We start from the raw sequence: 24,381 nt of genomic DNA on the forward strand, positions 1-24,381 counted from the left end.
CTACTATTTCCTGCTTTCATTACCATCTGATCCTAAGAGCTTCTCTTATCTATTGTAAGCCTCAACAGCTCCTTCTTTTCACAGCTTCTAAAGTACTATATTTATGGAGTCTATTGTTTCTTAACTTTGTGACCTGACCAATCTTTATACTTATTCCATTGTCTCTATAGCCAAGTTAGCCTTTAGATTGGAATCTACATCCTCATCTCAGGATATATAGCTCCCCCACTTATAGAAATATCACAAAGTTTAGCTTTTGCTTTGTGTAATTTTTTTCTCCTGTTTACTGAATGACTATTTTGTTTTCCAAAAGTCAACTACAAAATGGAGATAAATACCATGTAGTTTACTACATCTAAGTTATTTCAGTGTATCGTACACATGCATAATACTGGTGGATTGACTGACTCTTTGATTATTGATGAAGTATTTGTTGTGGCCATTTCCTCTCTTCTGGTGATTATTTAAATCTCCTAGTATTTACCTGTACCCAACAGCTCCATCATAGACAGAATCATTCAGATAAATGATGGAGCCTCCAGGGAGTACAAACTGCTGCCCAGCTGGAGCATTGTAAGATACCAAGCCATCTGCCAAAGGAAACAGAGCAGTCAGAGTCTGTGGTAAGGAGTTGCACCTGCTGCCTAACCAATTAGCCTAGGGAGCTACTGGCGCTTCCAAGGAAATACCATCTTGTGCATCATGTCCACTGGGGTTCAATCTGGGCTCACAGTTGAGCACTGTTGGGAAGAAGCACACCACAACAGCAGTTACCGGAGTAACTCCGAATATGTCATTTCCGGCACAGGGCACCAAGCCCTGGGTGGATGGGCGTGGCTCATTCTTCTCTTTTAACCAAAAGGAAATAATCTCATTCCGAGTTGGTGGTTTTTAGTTCTCGGGGCTCGGAAGTTTCTCTATGGTTCAGAAGGTCTCCGTGGTCGAGGCTTACCTAGCCAGACACAGCCATAAAGCTCGACCCTCATGCACACGTTCATGGAGTGGTCAGTGACAGGGATAAGGCGCACAAATCTGGCGACGATGGGTGGCTCCAAGTCCTTCAGGAAGACATCATAAGGGTTACTGTTTCCATCGAGCACCTAAGAGAAAGACAAGAAGGGGCAGAGACCTTATAAAGCCATGCTCTCCTTTCCTCACGAATCATGCATTTGATGGACACTTTGCTCCTCGTTCATGAGCAGAATATAGTCACTCAACTGTCTCAGCATAGCTAACAGATCCTCTGTGTCAACTCCTACACAACGCCACATTTACAATGTCACATCGGGCTTGAACATACACAGTTTGAACTATTGACAACTATTGAGTCCTATATCCCCCCAGAACATGGACATATTTTTCTTACCTGCTTCCCGTGCCGGTTTCGCCAGGAGATCCAGCGACTGCCATCCCGACTGTAGTTGATCTTGTACATGGGTGCAAATTCAATGCCATGACCCCCTGCGTGGCGCCCCTGGGTCCCCACAAGAGTGATGAAGTGTAGGGTCCGTAAGTCAATCTGCAGAAATTCCTTCAGGTCATCGGGCTGCACTGGAATCTCAGGGCACCAGGCTCCATCTCCTTCTTCAGAGTCCAGCCTTGAGAAGAAGGGTAGGGGAGAGAGGGAGCGACTGTGAAACCAGAGACACTCACCAGCTCACAGTAGGCGGCTGCCCTGCGCCTGAGGAGAGAGTGAAAACCAGCAGTCTAGTCCAGAGGGACTTGGGGGACCTCCCCATGGTGTCTGTCTGACCTAACCATTCCCATTTGTGGTTCGTTTCCTGTCTCTGAAGCACCACACAGCCCAGGAAGAGTCCCCACCATGGAGCTGGGGCCTTCCAAAGCACATGTAGCCTTTTCATCTTGACTTAGAGAACTCTAGAGAAATGAATCCTTTGCCACCCATGCTCCTCTGTGGAATTCTTTCACCATGCCCGAGTCCATTCCTCAGCCACAATCTCACAGAGCTGGCTCTTCCTGGTTTGGGTATCAAGTTATAGGAGGGAGGAGGGAGAAGGGAAGAGAGGTAGGGTCTTAAGCGTGGGCCATGCAACGTGGTGGAATGCTAGCCAGCAGGATGGGCGTGGCCACCCAGCAAAAGCCATGGGAGCCATGGTGAAGGTGAGGGTGTAAAGCCTGTGAAGGGATGACCAATAACCTGGGTTCATTTACAACTCCAGGCTAGACTGCCACTGAACAGCATTGAGAAATCACTCGAAGGTTTATTTGGGGTACCCTCTGAGTTTTCTCCCTCTTCCCTAGTATACTCCCTTTCCTCACAGAGATTACCCACTCATTACTTGCTCCCCCCCCCACCCCCAACTCCACACCTCTCAAACAGGAAGACAGGTAGGATGAGGGGAGGCTATGGGGGTCGATTGCCTCATGAGTGATTCCATTTTAACAAAACCAATACTAAATTTACACCAGATAATTAGGTTCTCGCAGGAAGAAGAGGCATCAGTCATCAGTGTAGCTTCTGAGTTGGGAGTCTGTTCACTTAGGGACCTTGGGAATTACATACTCCACATAGAATTTGCTCTGTTTATAGATGAGGATGGTCCTTCTGTGTGATGTTTCCTTGAGGGAAGGAAGAACTTACTGGAAACCTCAGTGTCTAGTTTGACCATAGCCACTCTGCCCAGTGGCATTTCAGATACCTCCTGAGAAGCAGGCGTCACTCACTGCCAGTGTCCTACATAATCTACACCTCTCTGTACCTGTGCCCTTGGCCTTTCTCCTACAACAGCCCACAGTGAGGTCCGGTAAAGCAAATCCACCGCCTATCAATGACCCCATTCACAGTGGGTGGTGTGGTTCTGAGGCCTCTGTGGTTGGGAAGAGGTTTCCAGGTCAGTGACTGCAGCCAAGGCTTGGCCTCTCTCTGAAACATTCCAAGCGGCACAAACCCCTTCACTGCTAGCTTCCAGTCTTGCAAACTCTCACCAGCACTAGCCCTTCCCCCCCCAGCATCTTGAATTGTGGCTGTGTATCTATAACCCCCTCCCTGCTTTCCCCCCTCCCCGCATTCAGGCCTTCTCGATAAAGCTATCTCACCTCCCATATTTGGCAGCCGTAGATTCTGACCACTGACTTGAGGCTGTGATGTCCTCATCTGGAATGTGGCCTCCTGACATGCCCAGAGGATAGCGGCATATGGCTGGAACAAGGAAACAGAGAAAACAGAGAATGTGCTTTCATTTTTAGCCCAGAGTCCCTAAGAAGGTTGAAACTGGTAACAGAACAGGAAATAGGGGACTTGAGATCTTCGTAGATCCCTCTGTGACTCAAGTCCAGTCACACCGATGCTACAGAGCTTCTTCCTAATATCCCTAATATCCAAACACCTCCAAGATTTAACCAACAGCCAGAGTTACATTTTGGCCCAAATTCTGATGACTAATGCAATATAATTTAATGTGCAAATTTCTTCTTTTATTAATAACCCCAATAGTCCCAGCTTTAGTTCCTTGCTAGCAGATTTAAATATTAAATCAATTTCCTGAAAGTAGCATTATCCTTGTAGCCATCAGGTAGCCCCAGATCTGTAGCACTCTGGTTTACTAGGGAGCAGATTGAATGAGACTGTGAAACAACCCAATCCACTGTCCCGTGTTAGTACTGAGCATGCTGCTCCTGTTAGAAATAATAGTTTCAGGGATGGGCTTCATTTTCAACAAAGAGAATAAGACAGAGCATATGAAATTCCCTATGGGAAATAATCCAGCTTTCAAACAATGGGCACCAGACAGCAATGGACCACCATCTCTGAGAGATGATGGGAAACGAGGAAGGAGCCAGAAAGCACCCGGCAGCGCCCAGTTACAGCCAGCGAGTGAGAGCTTAGGCAAGATTGAGTGGACTTCCAGAGTTATAAAGACAAAACAAGTAAATACAAACACTCGGAAGTCACCATAGTCTATGCAATAAAAAAAATGACGACTAGGAGGATAAAACGGAACGGAATCATTGTGAGGAAGGAAAAGAAAGAATGGATGTTTCTGGAAAACCAGAAAATTTTCCAGAAATATGAAGCCACAAAATAACAAACAAACAAACAAACAAACCCTAGAGTATTCTTTTAAAAGGAGAACAGACCTAGAGGTATTAGGAGTTTAGATATCAAAATATATCACAAAGCTGTAATAATTAAAGTAGCCCTGTACTTAAAAATGTGACCAATGCAATAGAATGGAGAGCCCAGACATAATCTCACATATATAAGGTCAACCGATCTTCAACATAGGTACCAAAAAATGCACAGGGGGCGGGGAACATAGTCTTGTCAACCAAGGTGCTGGAAAAAAAAAACCCTGGATATCCATATTTCCAAGAGGGAAATCAGACGCTCGTGTTACGCACGCACACACGCATGCACGCACGTACTCATGGAGGCTGAATGGTGCTTCCGGGCCATCTGCAGGAGGCAGAGAGGAGAACTAGGGGCTGCTCAGTCCAGGTCATGAAAAAATGAAAGCAAAGAGAAGCCAGCGCTACAGCTCCCGCGGGAGGCTGAAGGCCTGAGAGCCCCTCACCTCCAAAGCCTGAAGAACCTGAAGTGTGCTCTGAACAACTGACAACCAAAAGACAAACTGAGAGCAAGAGTTAGTCCCATCTTTGCTTTTCCTGTTCCATTTTGGCCCAGAGACTCTTGCATGGTGCTGCCTACATTTGAAGATCTTTGTGATCCTAACTCTAGCGTATCTGAAAGCTAAACCCAGGAGCTGCATGTTGGTAAAGATGCAGTCATCCTGTTGTGGGTTTGGGCTCCGAGCTCCACTCCCAGATCCCATCCATCCTGGACAGAGAATGATGCTCGGGGGCCCTGCTGGCAGTTGCAGCATAGAACATCCACAGTCCCATCCATCACACGTCTCCAGATATGGGGCTGTAAATGTAATGAGAACCTCTATCCTCCGGGACACGTGAGGTAAGCCAGACGTTGGAAACAGCCAGCAAGGTGAGTCATGATAGTATCATAATTAACTTCCCATCGTGGGGCCTGCAGGTCTGTGGGACAATAGCCAAGTCACTGCCACTGCCCCTACAATGCATCTCGGTAGGGCTGTATTTCTAGGAATCCTTTTTCTGTTGTAATTGACTCCATGCAAGAATAGAAAATGAAGTAAACGAGATCAGAAGTGTGCCTGACAGGCAGGCAGAGGGAGTGACAGAGAAAGACCACATAGGACTCTGCTATGCAGTGTCAGAGGACTGCTGAGTTCTTCCCAGAGGCTTAAAGATGTAGTCTTGGGAATTCATCCAAGGGAAACCTTGAGTCACGCAGACAACAAATAGAAAAGGATTCCCCATAAGTCTGAGAATTACTTACTTTATTGCAACCTATCCACTCACATATTGCATTAACAAATGTGCCCATTAGTGAGTGTTCTTGCACTTATACAATCAGTCAGTAATGAATAAGTCATAAAATGATTTCTCTCCTAGACCTCCATTAGGGTCCAAGAGACAAATGGAAGACAACAGGTATTCAGATATCAAAAAGATACAGTTGCTTTCCTATTTGACAGTTGCTATCATGGTCTCAGAAGGTCTAATAAAGTATCAAAAATATTAAAATATGGTGTCAGGATGCAAGTGACAGTTTCTTTTAAGAAATAATTTTCACTGTGAATTTTCTAGCACACTTACATCTCTTGACCTTCTAGAACATAGTCGTCATTGTTGGATTCCTGGCCCCTTACAGCCGCCCGACTCACAACTCTGATTAGGTGTTCAACATACATTGGGCAAACAGCTAAGTATGAAACGGTGGAGAGCCAGGTAGCTAGATGGAAATGTCCAGACAGAAGAACGGAAACAAGTAACTTCACATGTTAGATCTTGAAGGGCAAGCACAGTAGAGGATTTCTAGGTCAGAACCTCCCAAGTGAGTTGTCATCTGTGGGGCTCAGCAAGTATCTGTGAGGCAGCAGCTTGCCCAACTGTCTCTCAGCAGGCAGTGACTTGAGGTGCATTATGTGTAGGAGAGGAAGCGAAGCCACAGCATAGACCTTAGCACTGCCGGATAACTAGTCACAAAGATCGACTGAGGAAGAGTTTTGGGTGTTTGGTGAGAAGAGCCTCCAGTGACTAGAGAACTGAGGGATGACAGAAATCTTGTTCTGTTCCATGATGTAAACTCACAGTTCAGTGTCAGAGTAGGTGCTGAGCCACAGGGGTCACTGTCGATTTCCATTCACTAGAAGGGGATATTTTCCGATGGTTGGCTGAAACAGCTGGTAGTGCCAAGCCCTCTACAAATTCTTTTGTCTTTCCCTGCATATGCATAGCTATAATAAAGTTTAACTTAGAAACTAATCATAGTGAGAGATAAACAATGCTTAATAATAAAATGGAACAATTATGATATCCCATAGTAAAAGTTATGTGAATGTAGCTCTCACGTGGTTATTAAACATTTATTAAATGTTTATTTTGTTTATGTGTGCGTGTCTGTGTGCACACATATGTATGCAGGTGTGTGAACTTGTATGCACGGATGACTGAAAGGAGTGTTTAATGCTTCTGGGCTGGAGTTACAGGCAGCTGTGGGATGTTCAGCTTGCTCTATGGGTGCTGGGATCTGAATGTAGGGTTTCATGCTGCACAGCAAGGTCTACTAATCTCTGAGCCATCTCTCCAGCCTCTCTCTCATCTTATTGAACCACACCCACTTGCCTCCAGAAGGCAACATGGTGCTTATATACGGAGATAAAGTGCAGTGAATAGCAGGCACTGGGTGTGACAGAGGAGGAAGGGGTCTCAAGATTTAGTTCTTTCAGTCCCAATCACTACATTTAAGATTTATAAATTAGTTCTGACTTTGTCCGTCTAATATTTTCAGACTGTGATTGACTACGAATGGAAACCAAGGGATGCAAAACCACAGATAAAGAATGACCAACTTTGGGGGCTGGTGAGATGGCTCAGTGGGTAAGAGCACCTGACTGTTCTTCCGAAGGTCCAGAGTTCAAATCCCAGCAACCACATGGTGGCTCATAACCATCCGTAACAAGATCTGACACCCTCTTCTGGAGTGTCTGAAGACAGCTACAGTGTAGTTACATATAATAAATAAATCTTTAAAAAAAAAAAAAAGAGAATGACCAACTTTTCAGTCATCCTACAACAATGGGAGTTGGGCTAGTGATCTAGAAATCAGGTCCAAGGACTACAAGGTTGAAGACAGGGAGGTCAGAGACAAGAGCTGATCAAGCAGCAATGTAACGTAAAATAAGTAAGCAGGGTTTCCCCATGACTCAGTGTCCCCAGGGGCCTCACAGGAAAGGCAGAGGAAGAGGACGAGCTGATCTTGGATAGCCTTACCCATCCTGCTGGGTCGTTGGAACCAGAAGAAGCCTTGGCCCAGGGAACCCAACGTGGCACTTCTCTGCAGCCCCAGTGTGGTTTTCCTATTGAATGTGCCTATTTTGGGTAACTGGTGGAAGGGATCCTAGCTATTTGGGAAGATACAGAACTGCAACATTGGCTCAAATCCTAGACATCAGGACTCCTTTCTTTCTTCCAATCCCCCCTCCCCATTCACTGGATTACGCTCCCCTATTCAGTCCATGTCCTGAGATATAAAGAAATATGTACAGAGAGCAGCCTGTCACAGGAAGCAAGAGTCACTGCAGGAAAAAAAAATTTGCTTGCTGAGTTGTCTTGGTGGTTTCCGAATGCTTCCGCTACCCACCAATCTCCTGACAGAGATGCCAACGGACTCTTCCAGTTTCCCAGAGTGGAAAACTACCAGCATCAGCCACAGTAGGCCCAGCTGAGAACTCCATCCATCCCAAGCTCCAGTAAGGGTTGGCAAGCAGACGGAGGAGAAACAGCTGCCACCAGGTCCCAGCTTCCCAAGAATTACTTTTCATATTCTCGAGCCAAGGCTGTAAGGCTGAAAGCATTGCTTGTTCCAAGATGTTTACCCCTGACAGCCAGCTCCAGCCCATGGCCTGCCTGTCAATGAGTATCCTATATGCGGAATTCCAGGAAAACACAGGGCACATGAAAGGTCTAAGCGCAAAAGTTTGACCCCTGGCTTGCACCAGGCACCCATGTTTGATAGAGGGAGATTATCAGGGTCAGGGGGTGGGGTAAGCCAGTCTAATGATCTAAAGATATATCTATGACTACAAAATTTTAGATCCAGGGAAGAAATTTTAGCATACTGAACCCTAGAATTCCATACTCAATATCAGAACCTGTAATCCCCAGAAAGGTGAACTGACTCGCTCAGAAACTCACAGACGACCAACGTAACCATGGCTGAAATCCAGTGTTCTCGGCTCTGATCCTTCTCAGGCCACCTCAATCTACTTCTTCCAGTTCTAGAAAGAGCAAGCCCAGTCAATGGTGTCACCTGGGCCTTGCTTCCCACACACTGCACACAGCTTATGCACACTGAGTGCACAGGCAAGCCTATTAGGTCAGTCATTTTCTTCAGGCTGTGGGTTTGTTCTCTTACATATGGGTCGATTTCACAAAGACTGCTTTCCCTCAGTTGGTAACCTCTTAGGAATATATAGTCTCCAGAAACAAATATTAAAGACGGGAAAGAAAACCTGAATGCATGGGCTTTAGGGTAGAGATTGGATGGCTTGCCCTTCCTGGTTACATACATGAACCAGTAGATGAGAAAAAAAGTAAACTTTTTGTCCCGACAAAGAGGTAAACTCAAGCAAACAAACAGAAAAACCAACTGGGTTAGAAATAACATGGGATCAGAAGTTGATCGGAAATACAGCTTGTGGTTAAGCATATAACAATTCTATATTTCATGAGGCAAAGCTTATGAAACCCCACCGAAGAAGGGGAAGAAGGATTGTAGGAACCAGAGGGGTCAAAGATACCATGAGAGCCCAGCCCACAGAATCAACTAACCAGAGATCACAGGGGCTCACGAAGACTGAACCAACAATTACAGGTCCTGTATGGATCCAAGTCCTCTGCATATATGTTATGGATGTGTAGTTTGCTGTTCTTGTGGGACTCCTACCAGTGGGAATGAGGTCTGTCTCTGACTCTTCCATGCTCTTGAACCCTTTTCCTCCTGTTGGACTGCTTCATCCAGACTTGACATGAGGGTTTGTACCTAGTCTTAATGCATCTTGGTATGTTTGATTGATATCTCTAGGAGGGCTGCTCTTCCCTGAAGGGAAATGGAGGAGGAGGGGATCTGGGGAAGAGAAGAGTTGGGGACACAAGGAGGAGTGGAGGGAGGGGAAACTGCAGTCAGAAGGTAATATATGGGAGAAGAATAAATCAAAATTAAAAATTCTATGTTTCAAACTTGATTCTGTCCTTCTAATATGGAAGTACAAGACTGGTTACTACATCCCATCCCTTCGGGAACTTTAGATTCCATATCCTCTGCTTATGGTTTGACTGTGATGTGTCCCTCAAGGGCTCTTATATTTGAACACTTGTTCCCAGGCTAGTGGCACTGTTCTGGTAAGTTGTAGAACTTTGTGGTCTAGTTAGCAGACGTGGGTTGTTCAACCTTGAAGGCAGTATCCACTTCTAGTTCCAGCCAGAGCTTTTTGCTTCTTGATCCACCACAATTCAAGGAGCCTCTTCCATATGTGCCCCCACCATGAACTCTGCCATGCCTTCCTCGCTGTTATGAACTGTGCCTTTAAAACCATGAGTCAAAATCAATTCTTTTCCCCCTTCAAGTTGCTTCTACTGGGCATTAGTCCCAGCAATATAAAAATAAACAATGTTTTCTTAACAATCCTTAATAATCCTCATCCTTAATAATAAGCAGGGTTGTTACAGGAACTGTTAAAATACAATTCTATGCGAAATAATAGTGCTCAATAGATGATACCCAGAAGGGGAAAGGGAATTATGTGTTTTCAATACCACATGCATCATTTCTTAAGCAACATGGACATTTTATGACCGTTTAAGCTTGTGTTCTCTGCTTAATCATAATAATTGTACTTCTTATGGAGATGTGAAAAAAAAGCAGTCAGTTAGCATTCTTCCAAACTTAGAGCAATGATATTTAGTAATATTTAGGTGCTTTTAATTCTTCTCTGGTTACTTTTATTATGACTCCTTCTAATAAAGGATTGCAACTGGCCTCTAGAGAGTTGCATAGAGTAAAAACAAATAAGTAAGAAAATCAGTGGAGGGGAAAGGGAACAGGGATAATAATCTGAAGTTAGTATCCAAAGCTGTGTTTTCTCTTGTGGTGTTAGGTTAGGTCGAGCCCAGGCCTTGCGTGAATGTTGCTGAGGTTGGACTCAGCGTTAGAATGGTTAAAGCATTCTAACGCTGAGTCCAACCTCAGCAACATTCTGCATTGCCCCCTTAACTGGTGAGAGCTTTTCACTCCGGTTCTGCTTAGAAATCAATTCAAAAAGTGAAAAAGCCCAGGTCAATGGCTCAAGGGGTAAAGGCACTTACTGTGCGAGCCTGGTGACCTGAGTTAAGTCCCAGAACCCACCTGAAAGTGGATGGAGACAGTCTACTCCACAGAGTTCTCTGACCTTTTCATGTGTGCCATGGCACATGCACCACACACACACATACACACACACACTCACACACACGCACACACACACACACATTATGTGTACACAAACACATAATAATAATAATAATTATTATTAATACAGTATATGTTAAGTGGAACATAAGCATTTAAGGGGAATCATAGAGGGCTAGAGAGATGGCTCAGAGGTTAAGGGCACTGGCTCCTCTTCCAAAAGTACTGAGTTCAATTTCCAGCAACCTCATGGTAGCTCTCAACCATCTGTCGTGGGGTATGACGCCCTCTTCTGGTGTGTATGAAGAGAGTAACAGTGTACTCACATAAATTAATCTTTTTTTTTAAAAAGATGAATCATAGTGACAAGAGACGGAGATGTTAACTTTTGATACCTGTTCCCAGGTAAGATAGAATAGCTTGTGATAATCAAAGCTACCCCCTGCCCCAAGAGTGCCGTGGAAAAGCTGGATACACTTGGTAAATGCTCTATTCAACAGTGCCTTGTAGATGAGGCAGGGAGAGTGAAACAACTAAGACGGTAGAGAAGAGAGCAGTCTCCAAGAGGAGAAGGAATTCTTGCAGTCCCTTTCAGTCTCCACCAGACTGGGACAGGGACAAGTGGTTGATGCTGGTTGTGGCACCTGCAGGGGTTGCCATGAGGAAAAATAGCAGTCTGATAAGGATCTGAAGGGAGCTGTGTACGAAGTTCTTCCCTCAGCCATGTGCCCGGTGCTGGGCCAAGTCAAGCTGGAGTGTGGAAACCAAAGGACTCAAGACTTGCCAGGGAGAAAACTCACAGTGTCCAAGAATTCCAGCATATACCCTACCAACTATGCAGACAGAAGATGTGTCACTCTGCCAAATATGGGTAGATCCAACTGCTCCATAGCCAATCTGGTTTTGGGTTCACAGCCTCTTACAGAAGCCAAAGATCCAACAGCATGCTTCAAGAGCTAGCCAGCCCAGCTCCACACGGAAGCAGGCCATACCAGTTCTACTACTACTACACCACAGGTTTCTCAGTAACTAGTCATAGTGAATAAGGTACAGAATGTGCCCAAATCCCTTACTCTTGTGTGTAAATCCTTACTCTTGGCTTGCCAAGGGAAAAGTTCCAGTTCACTCTTTTGGACACTGTAACCTATTAAGAGGTAAAGTCTAATGAACTGTGTTTTCTATGTACACGAGTTTCTAACGACTGAAAAGTTACTTTCTCAGGACAGAAATTAGACATTTTTTTTTACTTCATCAAGAAACAAAACAGAGCCAGGCTCAGTGGTATACACCCATAACCCCAGGGGAGGGTGGAGATAGGGGAAGGAAGAGCTGGAGCTCAAGGCCAGCCTTAACTCCGAGGAAAGTTCAATCCCAACCCAGGCAATAGGAGAGCCTGTAGCAAAACAAAGTCAAAAAGAAAGAAAGGCAGAGAGGAGAGAGTAAATAAGAGGTGGGGGGGTGGCATACATACATACATATATACAAACTTACCTAAAGACAGACAGACAGACAGACAGGTTTATTTGGTGGCATATACCTACCGTCTAAGCATTTTGGAAGCCAAGGCATGATGATCTTGAGTCAAGATCAAACAAACAAAACAAAACAAAAAAAACAGAAAGACAAAGGGAAAGAAACACACCAGTGGGGCCGTCATAAACTTAATTGGCGGGAGGGAGAACTATCTATCACTATTGAGAAAGGTCCTAACACGAACTCTATTATCAATCTTAAATGTTGTTCAAATCTACTAAACGAGAACAAATTAAAAGCATACTTTTGTAAATTCCATTTGCCCCATCTCCACAGATGGGGCTTATTCCACACCAGGGATGTGCTAATGACAGCACACAGGGAGGACTCGATTCCCTTTGATCATTACTATGGTTGTAACATTTGAAAGAGGGAGTCTGAACTCAGCCCTAACAAATGCCAGAGTAAGAGAAGTACACCAAATGCAGCCACAACCTCTGTTATCTATAACACTCCAAGTACTCATCCTGTAGACCACAGGAGGGGGAACCTGGGTATCTCACTCCTGTGTGGCCAGGGTTGCTCCACCCCTCCACCTGGGAAGGGTGTGTCCCCACTCAGACCTGAGGAGACTGGGAATTAGCTACAGCTGAGAGACCTCAGCTCCCCCTCAAGCCCCTGCCTCCTCCATCTGATTTGCTCTCTCTACACTTAGCATCCCACAGTTGGAGGAATCCCATTCCTACGCCTCACCCCCTTCAGCTTCCCCCCTCACCCCCTTCAGCTTCCCCAACAGCTTCCTGAAATGAAGTTTCACATGATACTATTTACATTCCCCCCGCCCTTGGAGGAAAATGCAGATGGGCCTAAACATTCCTTGACTTTCATTTCTACCCTTGCTGCCCTTGTTACTCAAGGATTGGCCGATCGCCTTCATAAGCCAAGCATGGTCACGGGTGCGTGGGAGATCATCACCACAGAAAAACAGATAAAGGCCAAAACCAGAAACGTCTCCCGATCAGAAGGAAACATTGCATATTATTTAACAATTTATCACCACCCACATAAGCCCATAAAAAACACTCTCAAACCTCAAAGATTTAATGACTGTAGCTTTGTTTTACTTGAACTATGTATGCCTCCAAACCACCCAAAACTCTGAAAGGCTTATTTTGCTCTTCAGAGACTTCTAACAGCAAAAGCTAAGTCAACCACCACTCTACCCTAGAACACGGACACCACATTTGCTCTGTCACTTTGGGGTCAGGATGACCACAGCCCAGGGCTGACAGAGGTCTCATTTCCCACTAACAACTCAAGTCTTTCTTGGAGACTACAGGCAAAACCATGGTCTCTTGTATTTCCATGTCCTAACGAACTTTGTGTGTAGGGCGTCTAGATTATTTTGATTCCCTTCTTTTCGCAAAGTCACAAATGGCAGTTTAGTATTTGCATGTCACTTTCCAAAGTCCTTCACTTACTACATTCTCTGTCTCCCAGAGTCCCCCACCCCCACCCCCACATAATCTTGTGAATGTAAATACTAAAGTTACATTCTCCACCTTACAACTGAGTAAGGTTTATAATTGAGCGATTGTTTGGGTTTTGTTTGTTCCTCAGAGGTCCACATTGTCCACTTTGTCCCCAGTGTGACTATCTGGAAACTGGGGGAACGTTAAAAGGTGAGGAAACCTGGGAAATTCCTTAGGTGAGTGCCCCACCTCCAGAAAGCGAGGTCACTCTCACAGGACCCCATGGTAGGTTGTTATTGAAGACTGAAATCGGCTCTGTCCAGCTCTTTTTTTTTTCAACTTTTTTTATTAGACATTTTCTTTATTTACATTTCAAATGCTATCCCAAAAGTTCCCTATACTCTCCCCCTGCCCTGCTCCTCTACCCACCCACTCCCACTTCTTGGCCCTGGCATTCCCCTGTATTGGGGGATCCATCCCATCATCAGCTCTCTCTCTCTTTTTTTTAAAAACACACTTCTGCCATGTCCTCCACCTTGCTCTTAAACCTGTGAGTACAGACATGTGTTCTTCATAACATCACCCTGCCTCAGGTATTTCATTATACCAACAAAGAGCTGGTGATTACAGTGAGGTACCAAGATTTACTTGAGTATTTAAGGTCATAACATTGACCCTATGTCAGAACTAGAATAGAATCTTGACCCTTGACCTCCACAGTCACCATCTATCCACCACTCTCTCCACACATTGCTAAAAGCAAACAGTTGACACACTGTCCTAAGCATGATCTCAAAGGCCAGGAAGACCTCCAAGGAGAACAACAATCTGGAAAGAAAGCTTAAGGAGGGCTATTACTGATTAAAACTTAACAATACACTGGTCCCAGAGCCATTGAAATGTAATAGCATAAGAAACCTGCCTCCTGCAGTCAGGGGTCCAGCGTGAATCTTAGTCCTAGATGCAGGTAAGAACTGTGGCCATTAAATATTTGGCATACACTGACAATTTCAGAACTACGTTTCACCTGCTTATTGTACCACCCTTGTACATCTTTGCCTTTGTGACATCTTATTGGCAACCATTCCTATCTTCCTATTTTGTTCTTCATGTGTACCTCCAAACCTTTCCCTACACTCAAATGCATCACCTTCCTCTTGTCACCCGACCAGTAGCTCATGGACTTATCTTGGCATTTCAACCAGCAAGATACTGGAGATTTGACAACTCAGGCACTGTGCAAACATAATTGTAAATATACAAATAAATAAACTGGGCATGACAGTATGCACATATAATCCTAACTGAGGCAGGTACATCCCAAGTTCAAAGCCAGCCCAGGCTATGATTCATGGAGCCAGTCTAAGCAGTTTAGTAAGGCCCTCAGTGACTGGAGACACTGACACCTTGTATGATCCTGGCAGGATTGAGGATCCTTCTGTGGTCTCTTGGCCTCTCAACAAAGCAAAACTGAGTCCGCAGTTGGTGGCAAAGAAAGGGGGCCCAGGAAAGGAACCTGAAGTGGTGTTCTGATGGCAATTACATGATCATGCTCCCGGCCCTGTGGCTTAGCCTGAGTCTCCAAGTGTTCTGACTCCATGACCACTGTTCTATCCTCTCTTGTACTCCAACAACTGACTGCCTCTTGAAAGCTTGAGATTTTAGTCTCGAGAATGTAAAATAACAGCCGGGCGCAGTGGCGCATGCCTTTCATCCCAGCACTCGGGAGGCAAAGGCAGGTGGATTTCTGAGTTCGAGGCCAGCCTGGTCTACAGAGTGAGTTCCAGGACAGCCAGGGCTATACAGAGAAACCCTGTCTCAAAAAAAAAAAAATGTCAAATAACAAAATACAAACAAAACTCCAGAGCATAGACAAGACTCCACAAGGATAAAATACTATGTTTGCCCAGAAATTGCACTTGGAACTCCTTCATTCTAAGATGTAAGATCCATGAACTCCGACACACACACACACACACACACACACACACACACACAAACACTATATTCTACACAATTTCAAATACATTAGACAGAATAGAATAATTAAATTATCAGTGAAGTAATACATTAAGGCCAGAAGACCTGGCAGCTCTTAAGCACATTCCTGTGTTGGGTGTTTATGCCAGGTCCTTTACATGCGTTATCTTGTTCTTTGAAATAGCCCTTAGGTGGTTAGCAATGATAAATGAGAAGACTGTGTATGTTCAAACAAAGGCTGAAAACCCTACATGCTCACTCATACAATCAGGACACAGCCTAGATAGAAAGGTAGATTTAGCAGTATATTTTTCAATGGGTGTTTCCTTCCATCATTTTGTCTCTGTGAACCTGTGTTCCAATTAATTTTAAGTGCCAGTGTGCCATAATCTAGAATCACCTGGGAAGATAGCCTCATAAAATAATTGGCTAAGTCAGGCTGGCCTATTGCCATATCTGCAAGGGATTGTCTTGTTTGTTAATTGACCTAGCCCACTGTGGGTGGCACCATTCCCTAGGCAGTGGGTTCTGAACTATATAATAATGAAAAAAGATAGCTGAGCAAAAGCATGCAGCAAGATACATTTATTTCTCTCTGATATTGACTGTGGGTGTTGCTTGAGTTCCTGTGTTGATTTTCCTTCAGTAATGGACTATAACCTACAACTACAAATCAAACTTCCTCTCCTGTGTTCCTTTTGTTTGGAGCATTTCACTATAACCAGAGAAATGATACAGCCACAACGCTCAGTTTCCTCATTTGTAGAAGACTAGATTAAACCAATCTTTCTTGAGTTTTCTGAGAACTGGTCACAGGGCCCTTCAAATATCCAGTAACAGAGAAGTTTTCTTTTACAAAATGCACTCTTGCCTCCACAAATCAAATTTTGAGATTCAATTGCAATGGCTTCTCAGACTCTAGTATCTATGTCCACACAGCTGGCTCATGACTCACAGACTCCTGTACATTGGTATTTTGTTGTCTTACTACCTTCAGTAGGCAGTGGAGCTCAGAGGTCAAGGTCCTAACAGCACTAGACCGGATCCCATCTAGGCTACTCTGATTCCTCTATAACATTTAATTTTCACCAAACATTTGTGGGGCCCCACTCCTCCTCTGTAAAACTAGAATAATAATACTACTGCTTACTCCTATTACATTCTGAAGATTATTAAGATCACAACTTAAAACAGTACCCGGAACGTATAGCATGATCTTTGAATATCAGTTGATGCTTTCATTAAGCTCTTCAACTGTTTCTTTTTCCTTACTTGGTGTAACCAGAAGAGCTCAGGGACAGTTGCGTTTCTGCTGTCTGCAAAGGAAGATTCTTTTACTGGAAGAAAGGGTACCAGAGGCCAGCCAGGGCTAGACTTGACAAACAAACATGCAAGAAAGAAAGAGCCCATCTAGATAGCTCATTTGAGAGAAATTCATCCAGGAAGGGCTCTGTCTTGTTTTTTTATATCATTCCCTCCCAGGGATCTGTTCCAATCATCAGAGCAAGAGAGCAAGAGAGCAAGAGAGGGAGGAAAGGAGAGAGAGAGAGAGAGAGAGAGAGAGAGAGAGAGAGAGAGAGAGAGAATTAAACTCTCAGCATTTCTCTTGAAACATGAAGGAGAATCCAGGTAAATAATAATTTTCCAATTTGGAAAAAGAAATACATCAGCCTTGATGGAAATCAAAGAACTGGGAGTAAGGAGGCAACTTGTTACAGAAGGGACCCAGAACATCCCCTGTACTTCAGTTTCTTTGTCAGGGTGAACTAACCCCAAAGGTCTTCTGCCTTAGAGTGTCCTCATTTAATTAGACGAAGAGACTAAGTTTCCAAGTGTGAGCTCTCTGTACATCTCTTCGCCTTATGCTATTGTTTTGGCTTCAAGTTGAACCTCAAACTTAATCAACTTGTAGTTATAAGCTAATTAAATAAATAATAAGTGAATGAATAAATAAACACTAGAGCTAAGTATTTTTCTAAGTGAACTTTACATTGTTCATTAGAATTTTCTAATCCCACCTAAATTGACTTGCTGACTTGTAAAGATGATTTGGAGAAACTGGCATTTTAGTTGTTTGCTGGGTGTAGATTGCCATCCATTCCAACTTCTGAATCATGATTCTGCTTTACAATTCTACCCTCAGTCCTTCCATTACTTCCTCCAGCAGATTGGCAATTGTTAGGTTTGGATCCTAGTACACTGTTGGAACTAAAAGGTTGCTAGCACACTCCCCATACTGCAGGGCGGGAACATGCAGCATCTCGGTATTTCTCACGGAGACTCCCAGGGTTTGCTCTACAGCCTCTCTAGCTACTTTGAACACCGCCATCTCTGCAAATGTCAGTAGCATCACTGGACTTACCAACTCCTTTGCCAAAGCTCAGATGGGTTAGAGCCTGATCTCTTAAACTGTGGGTCACAATCTCATACTTGGGTAGTTACAGAACACAGGAATTGCAAACGTTTTTTGAAAGTTCAATGACAATGATCAGCTCAGACTGGGATTTGTAGCAGCGGGGTGTCTCTGCCAGTGCTCACCCATGTTGCGGTGCACACAGCATCACTGGGACCTTGATCCTTAGTGCAGGACACATGCACTTTGCACTGCACAGGCTGCCAGACTCCACAGTGCCAAAGATTCTGCCTGAAGCCATGAGACAATTATTAACTAGCATATTATGAACTGCAGGGTTTTTACTGTATTGCAAACTTTTCTGCTCTTATAGAAAAATAACCATCTCATTGTGGATGGATGGCCTTAAAATTTTGAATTCCCGGGTTCAGTTTCTCTCTCTCTCTCTCTCTCTCTCTCTCTCTCTCTCTCTCTCTCTCTCTCTCTCTTTCTTTCTTTAACAATCATTTAAAAAAAATTGGCCGGCTGGGAGATGGCCCACGGGTTAAGGGCACTGACTGCTCTTCCAAAGGTTCTGAGTTCAATTCCCAGCAACCACATGGTGGCTCACAGTCATCTATAATGAGATCTAATGCTCTCTTCTGGCTTACAGGCATACATGCAGGCAGAACAATGTATTCATAATCAATAAATAAATTTTTAAAAAGATTTAAAATAAAACAAAACAAAAAACAATAAATTTGGCTTGTAACTAATTAGGATAGGAATTCTGATACCTTCTAGAATGGTCTTAAACCAATTTCTGCTCACAGTTGATCATATAATATTTGCTTATAACCCAAGTCTCTCTGTTATACAGCTTGGCTAACCTGTGTGAACAACCCTGAAGGCCCAGAACTACTTGTCCCTGAGCCACATCTGCGACAATCACTACTCTCAGTTGCCTCAGTCTTTTGGGAGATACCAGTAGGAACCCCTGAAGTGTCTCCTCTAAATCAACTAGTATTTATTACGTATTTACTCTGCACTAAACAGTGGCCAAACCATACAACTCCATGAGCCCCAAGAACCTAGGCAACCATTTAAAACTGAGATGGAATGGAAAATTGTCTGCTTTACATCCTCATTTCCAGCTTAACCTGGTAGATGGAAGGAGGTGGCAGAGAGAATGAATGATCAGTCCTTCAATTGGTAGCATATGCCTAGGAACATCATTCAAAATTAAGATGTCCATTTCTTTGTGCTGGCAGAAAGATCCAATGAAAATGCCTAACAGAAAGACAGGGAGTGGAATCGCTTTCTGGAAGCCTGTTTCCTACTCAAGAACTACAGCTTGTATTCTAACACTAGAAACTAACTGGTTTTCCTGGTTTAATCGCTTAAGGCTTATGTGGGCCCCAGTATACCAGTCTCCGTGACAACACCTAGCACCTAGACATTGTGTGTCCCTCCCTCCTCCCCACTCCTCTTTGGAGCTCAGAGCAGAAAGACCTTCAGAGGAGACAACCAAACTTTAGAGGGTAAGAGGGATATGCAGCAGAAATATTAAATGCTGTCGGAGTTGAGATCCAAGCTACCTTCACTAAGCTTATTATAATAATGAGAAAAGCATTGATTCTACTCAAACAACAAGTCTTTGATTTTTTTTTTTTTTGAGGAGTTTTGATCGTGAGCCCATGGACACGGACTTGGTGGGAGGAAGCACTCTCACAAGTATACCATTATGCTAGTACAAAGACAAGATGTATGTAACCTTGATAATGTAATTACTGCTAGCTGGAAAATTGAACTCTACATACTATTGTGGGAGGATGAGTGGATAAAAAAAAACACTTTGGAAAATTCTATGGCATTATGAAGAACACTAAATGATATGTTACAAGTTACCCAAGAATTCCACTTCTGTACATAAACCCCGGAAAAGTGAGTATATGTCCTTACCACAAATTCTATGCAAGAATATGGAAGATTTCTTCACAATAGGCCCAAACTATCCAAATTCTCATCCGTACTAGACCATGTAAATGAACTACACAAAGTAATATTATACAACAGCAAGGATAGCCAGTCAACCAGTACTTGTAGCCATGGAATAAATGCCATACAGAAAATGTTCAGTTAAAGAAGCTAGGCACAGTGTCCACGTATCCTGTGTCTCCGCTTACATAAAATACAAGCAGGAAAACCTCATCATTCTTGCTAGAAAGCAACATAATGGCTGTCACCAGGGCGAGGTAGGAGAGAGCTCTCCATGATGCCTCTGTTTCTTCTATATGAAGTGTAGCTCACTTCCAGGGCTGTCCAACCTTTGATATTGCCACACAATGTCATCATTTACAAAGTTCACATTGAGGGGCAGCACAATCAAAAAGATCACATTAAAAAAAAAAAAACCTTATAGACTGGAGAGATGGCTCAGCAGTTAAGAGCACTGACTGTTCTCCCAGAGGTCCTGAGTTCAATTCCCAGCAACCATCTGTAATAGGATCTGTAATAGATGCCCTCCTCTGGTGTGTCCTCGAAAGGGAAAAAAAAAACCCTCATGTTTTGTGTAAGTGTACAATTTGTGTTAGCCCACATTCGTAGTTAGACTCTGCTTCAAGTAAGACAGGTCTGAATGGATATCTTGGGCTTGTAAAATTCATCAAACTGAACACTAAGATATGTGTACTTTCATATATTTGTATTTGAGGAAGAATAAAAAAGGGACTTAAAATCTTTACCTATCCTACTGGCATGTGCCACCACCACCACTGGCAAGAGGTATGCACACCATTCTCAGTTCTCTATGGCACTCTCTGCACACTAGGTAAGTACTCTGTCCAATGAACTATATCCCCAGCTATGTGTTGTTTTAGTAAAATCTACATGTGTGGGATATAAAATACACTCAGTGAGTGATTATTTCTGGGGTAAAATTTGAGGGGTATGATGGAGTTCCATTTAGTCAAGGAGTGCGCCGGATCTCCTGGAGCTGGAATTAGAGGCAGTTCTGAGACACCCACCATGATAGAAACTAAATGTAGGTTCCGGGAATTAAAGCCAGATCCTCCGGTAGAGCAGCAAGTGCTCTTGACAACTAGGCCATCTCTCCAGCCCACAAATTTATTTCTTCACTGAAAAAAAAAAAAAANCNCAAAAAACAAACAAAAAAAAACAAAAACAAACAAAAAAAAAAACCAACAAACTTTACCTATCTCTTTACCATACACATTCTTTTTGTTCTTCTGGACTCTGAGCACATGTATGTGACTTACTTTGACCAGTTAGGTCCCGCACCCCCACCCCCACCCCCACCCCCATCCCCACCCCCTGCTCAGTGCTAGGTATTGAAACAGGGGTCTCCTTAGTGGACAAGCACTACCAAGCTCCAGCACACATCCCTCTAGATAAGGTCTTAAGTTACAGCCCTCATCCTGGCCTATACAGTCTTAACAAACATAATTTGAGCAATGGATTGAAAGATTGTTTCCTGCTTCTACTCAGGCTCTTATGCAATTTCCACGAAAACATGGCCAGGCTAGTCTGCTTAGAGGAACCCACAGAGCAACAGCCAAAGTGCCCTTCATCAGGGCCAAAGCCTAGATGAGCCAATAGCCAGCTGATTCCCAGATAGGTAAATGTACCAAGAGAGATAAACCATCAAACTATAAAACAATGAGCAAAACAAACACTCATTTTTGAAGTCACTGAGCTATTGACAACCGTTAAGCAACATGGTGTGTAACAGACAGTTGATATAATCATATACTGTAGTTTAAAGATATATAAATTAAAACAATACAAAAATATTGACTTAAGAGAGTCACCTCACATCTGTTTTGAACAGTCAGATCCTGTGAGAATAAGAGCCTTCCTGGGATCCTGGGAAACTGGCATCCCACAGAATTGGCATCCCAAAAATATAACAGGACACCCAATTGAAATCCAGACCCAAGACATCCAATGGATGAGCCAACCAAATGAAGCTGTCTGCCACACCTATAGTTTCCCATTTTCAACAAAAGACACAGCATCAAATAGTCAGTCTTCCTAATCTTTTTAAATGGCATTTAAATGGCTCTGCTCTCCATAAAATCTCTTGTATAATACCCAACACATTATATAAGGAGAGGGGGACTGATACGACTTCCTGTTTCTGACGTGGCTACGGTTCACCACACAGGGAGAACTGACAGTGGAGTTCTCTTGGCAGAGCTCTTTCTAAGATAACCACTGGCAGAGGTGTGTGCAGGCACCTGGCCCTCAGCATCCAGCTGAGTAGTGGCTGTGTTACCTGGATTAACCTGAGCTTTTGCAGAGCCCAGGATGAGCAGGAGCAGGAGCAGCACCAGGGGCATTCTGGGAATCGGGATCATTTCAGAAGATGGAGTTAGATCTGGAGTCTGCAGCCCACCGATAATGCAAGGAAACAGAGAAGGAAGAGAAGTGAGTAATGCAGAGTTCACCAGCACATGGGAACACGATCTTCACAGACAATCTGGGACTCTTGTAAAGTTTATTTCCACATTTAAAGTTTCAAATCCCACCCAGGGATCATGAAGTGCAAGAATTTTCCAATTCTATTGGATTAAACACTCACTCCTGGAATTAAAAATCAGCAGAACCACACACAGGTAGCAATGTTATTACTGAGGCAAATACCAAACGGTAGTAACAAAGTAAAATTTATATTTGTGATGTCAGCTAATATTTTCATATTATCAACATTAATTCCAACATCAACCCAAGAAAAACATTCAGTAACTTTAATCTTTTTAAAGCTCTATAAGTCAACACTTATCTTGATCCATTAGTTTTGAAGTGACATTTGGGTCTTTGGTTTTGGCTTTTTCTTTCTTTCCTTCTTTGTCTCTTTCTTTTTTTAAGGTTTCCTCCAAGTGATCATATGACAACAGATTAGATACAGTATGGACCTAGCAATATATACCCAGATTTAGCTCAATAGAGGCATACGGAGTTATGCTCTATTGCACTAACTACCTATGCACTGTAACTGCCTATCTATATTGTAGTTATTTGTATGTATACAAGTGAATATAATACATATGCCCTCACTGTCCTTAGCTGAAAGGCCCTAGGGACAACGGCAACTTGGCAGTGAGCATCCATTGACAATGCAACACAAGTGCCCAGATCTTGGCTTCTAATCCCATCTGCCAATAAAAGGAATCAGAGTTCTTTAGAAAAACATGGTTGATTCTAGGACTGGATCAGGAAATACACAAGATAAGCCTGGAATATATGTTGTGTGCACACGCATGCAGTCGCACGGGTGTATACCCCCCCCACACACACACACACGATGAAATACATCAAAAGCACATAGGAGTCAACTGAAAGTTCTCCCAGTAATGAAAGCTGGAACAATTTGATCAACAAAACAAGTAGAGGAGTATTAGATTATAACTCAGAGTATGAAATAAATATCCACAAATCCATGTTGATATAAATGAATGACTGAATAAACAAATGAGGGAGAATAGCCCATTTCCCATGAAAAAGAATCCCAAATAATTTATGTAGCTAATCTGATTTTAAACAAGTGGGGTCCCACCACCTCCCACTCCTAGCTCCTCACATAGAAGCTGCACACAGTAACTTGCTTGCAAAGAAAGCAACATGAGCCAAGGAAGCCAGAGAGAACATCATTTCAGTAGAGAGACTGTCAAGCCACTTGGTGCTGGGTGATTATGGTTAACATCGGTACTGAAAAGTCATGGCGACAGTACATGTCCTAGATAGGATGTTATGGGACGGCACTTGAGGTCAGTGGTCCCAGCCCACAAACCATGGCCTTTGTCTTTCATGAGGGAAACATCGGACAAATAGTAAGTGAAGAACTTTCTACAGATTTCCTAACATCCTCAGTGTTGTCAGTCCTCCAAAACAAGAAAGTCTGAGAAACCATCACAGCTAAGGGGTGGGGCTGGGGCAGCTAAAGAAAATGTAATGTCCGGCATACTGTATGGGTCCTGGGCTAGAAAAGGGACAAGGGAAAACCAAGGAAGTCAGAGTAAGTTGTGGACTTTAGTCATGACCGCATCCGCAATGTTGGTTTGCTTATTTTGACAAATTGACCATAGTAATGTAAGCTATTAACTCATGTCAAGTACACAGGAATTCTACATAATGTCTTTACAATGATTCTCTAAGTACAAAGCTGTTATATCTTCTGGATAGCACTGGCAAGCAATAAGGAGAGAACCCCATGTAAGCTGGACTGAGTAGGGAGACTTCGGGGAGCAATCTGTCTGACTGGACTTTCCTCAAGGATTCCAATGAGCAGACAAAACCCTCTGAATCAATGGTCTCAAGGATTCAGTATTTACCCGTGTGGCACACGACAGAGCCAATGGATGCTCACTGCCAAGATGCCATTGTCCCTAGGGGCCTTTCAGCTAAGTGAGCGAAAGGACAGTGAGGGCATATGTATTATATTCACTTGTATACATACAAATAACTACAATATAGATAGGTAGTTACAGTGTAACTCTGTATGCCTCTATTGAGCTAAATCTGGGTGTATATATTGCTAAGTCCATACTGTATCTAATCTGTTGTCATATGATCACTTGGAGGAAACCTTAAAAAAAGAA

At 43.5% G+C, this 24,381-nt stretch overlaps 1 protein-coding gene across 4 annotated transcripts in view; it reads right to left on the reverse strand.

The window, feature by feature from the left end:
• Positions 1-24,381, reverse strand: part of Ddr2 (discoidin domain receptor tyrosine kinase 2) — a 130,454-nt gene that overhangs the window by 29,453 nt on the left and 76,620 nt on the right. For all 4 annotated transcript variants that reach the window (XM_029538725.1, XM_029538724.1, XM_029538726.1 and 1 more), the window contains 5 exons: positions 22,059-22,167; positions 3,058-3,160; positions 1,367-1,598; positions 953-1,100; positions 485-590 (listed from right to left, as the gene is read on the reverse strand). In XM_029538725.1, coding sequence (XP_029394585.1) covers positions 485-590; positions 953-1,100; positions 1,367-1,598; positions 3,058-3,160; positions 22,059-22,140 — 671 coding nt within the window. In that variant the 5' untranslated portion in view covers positions 22,141-22,167. The remainder of the gene's footprint in view (positions 1-484; positions 591-952; positions 1,101-1,366; positions 1,599-3,057; positions 3,161-22,058; positions 22,168-24,381) is intronic.

The sequence above is a fragment of the Mus pahari genome, chromosome 5 (assembly GCF_900095145.1).
Source record: "Mus pahari chromosome 5, PAHARI_EIJ_v1.1, whole genome shotgun sequence".
Taxonomy (NCBI): domain Eukaryota; kingdom Metazoa; phylum Chordata; class Mammalia; order Rodentia; family Muridae; genus Mus; species Mus pahari.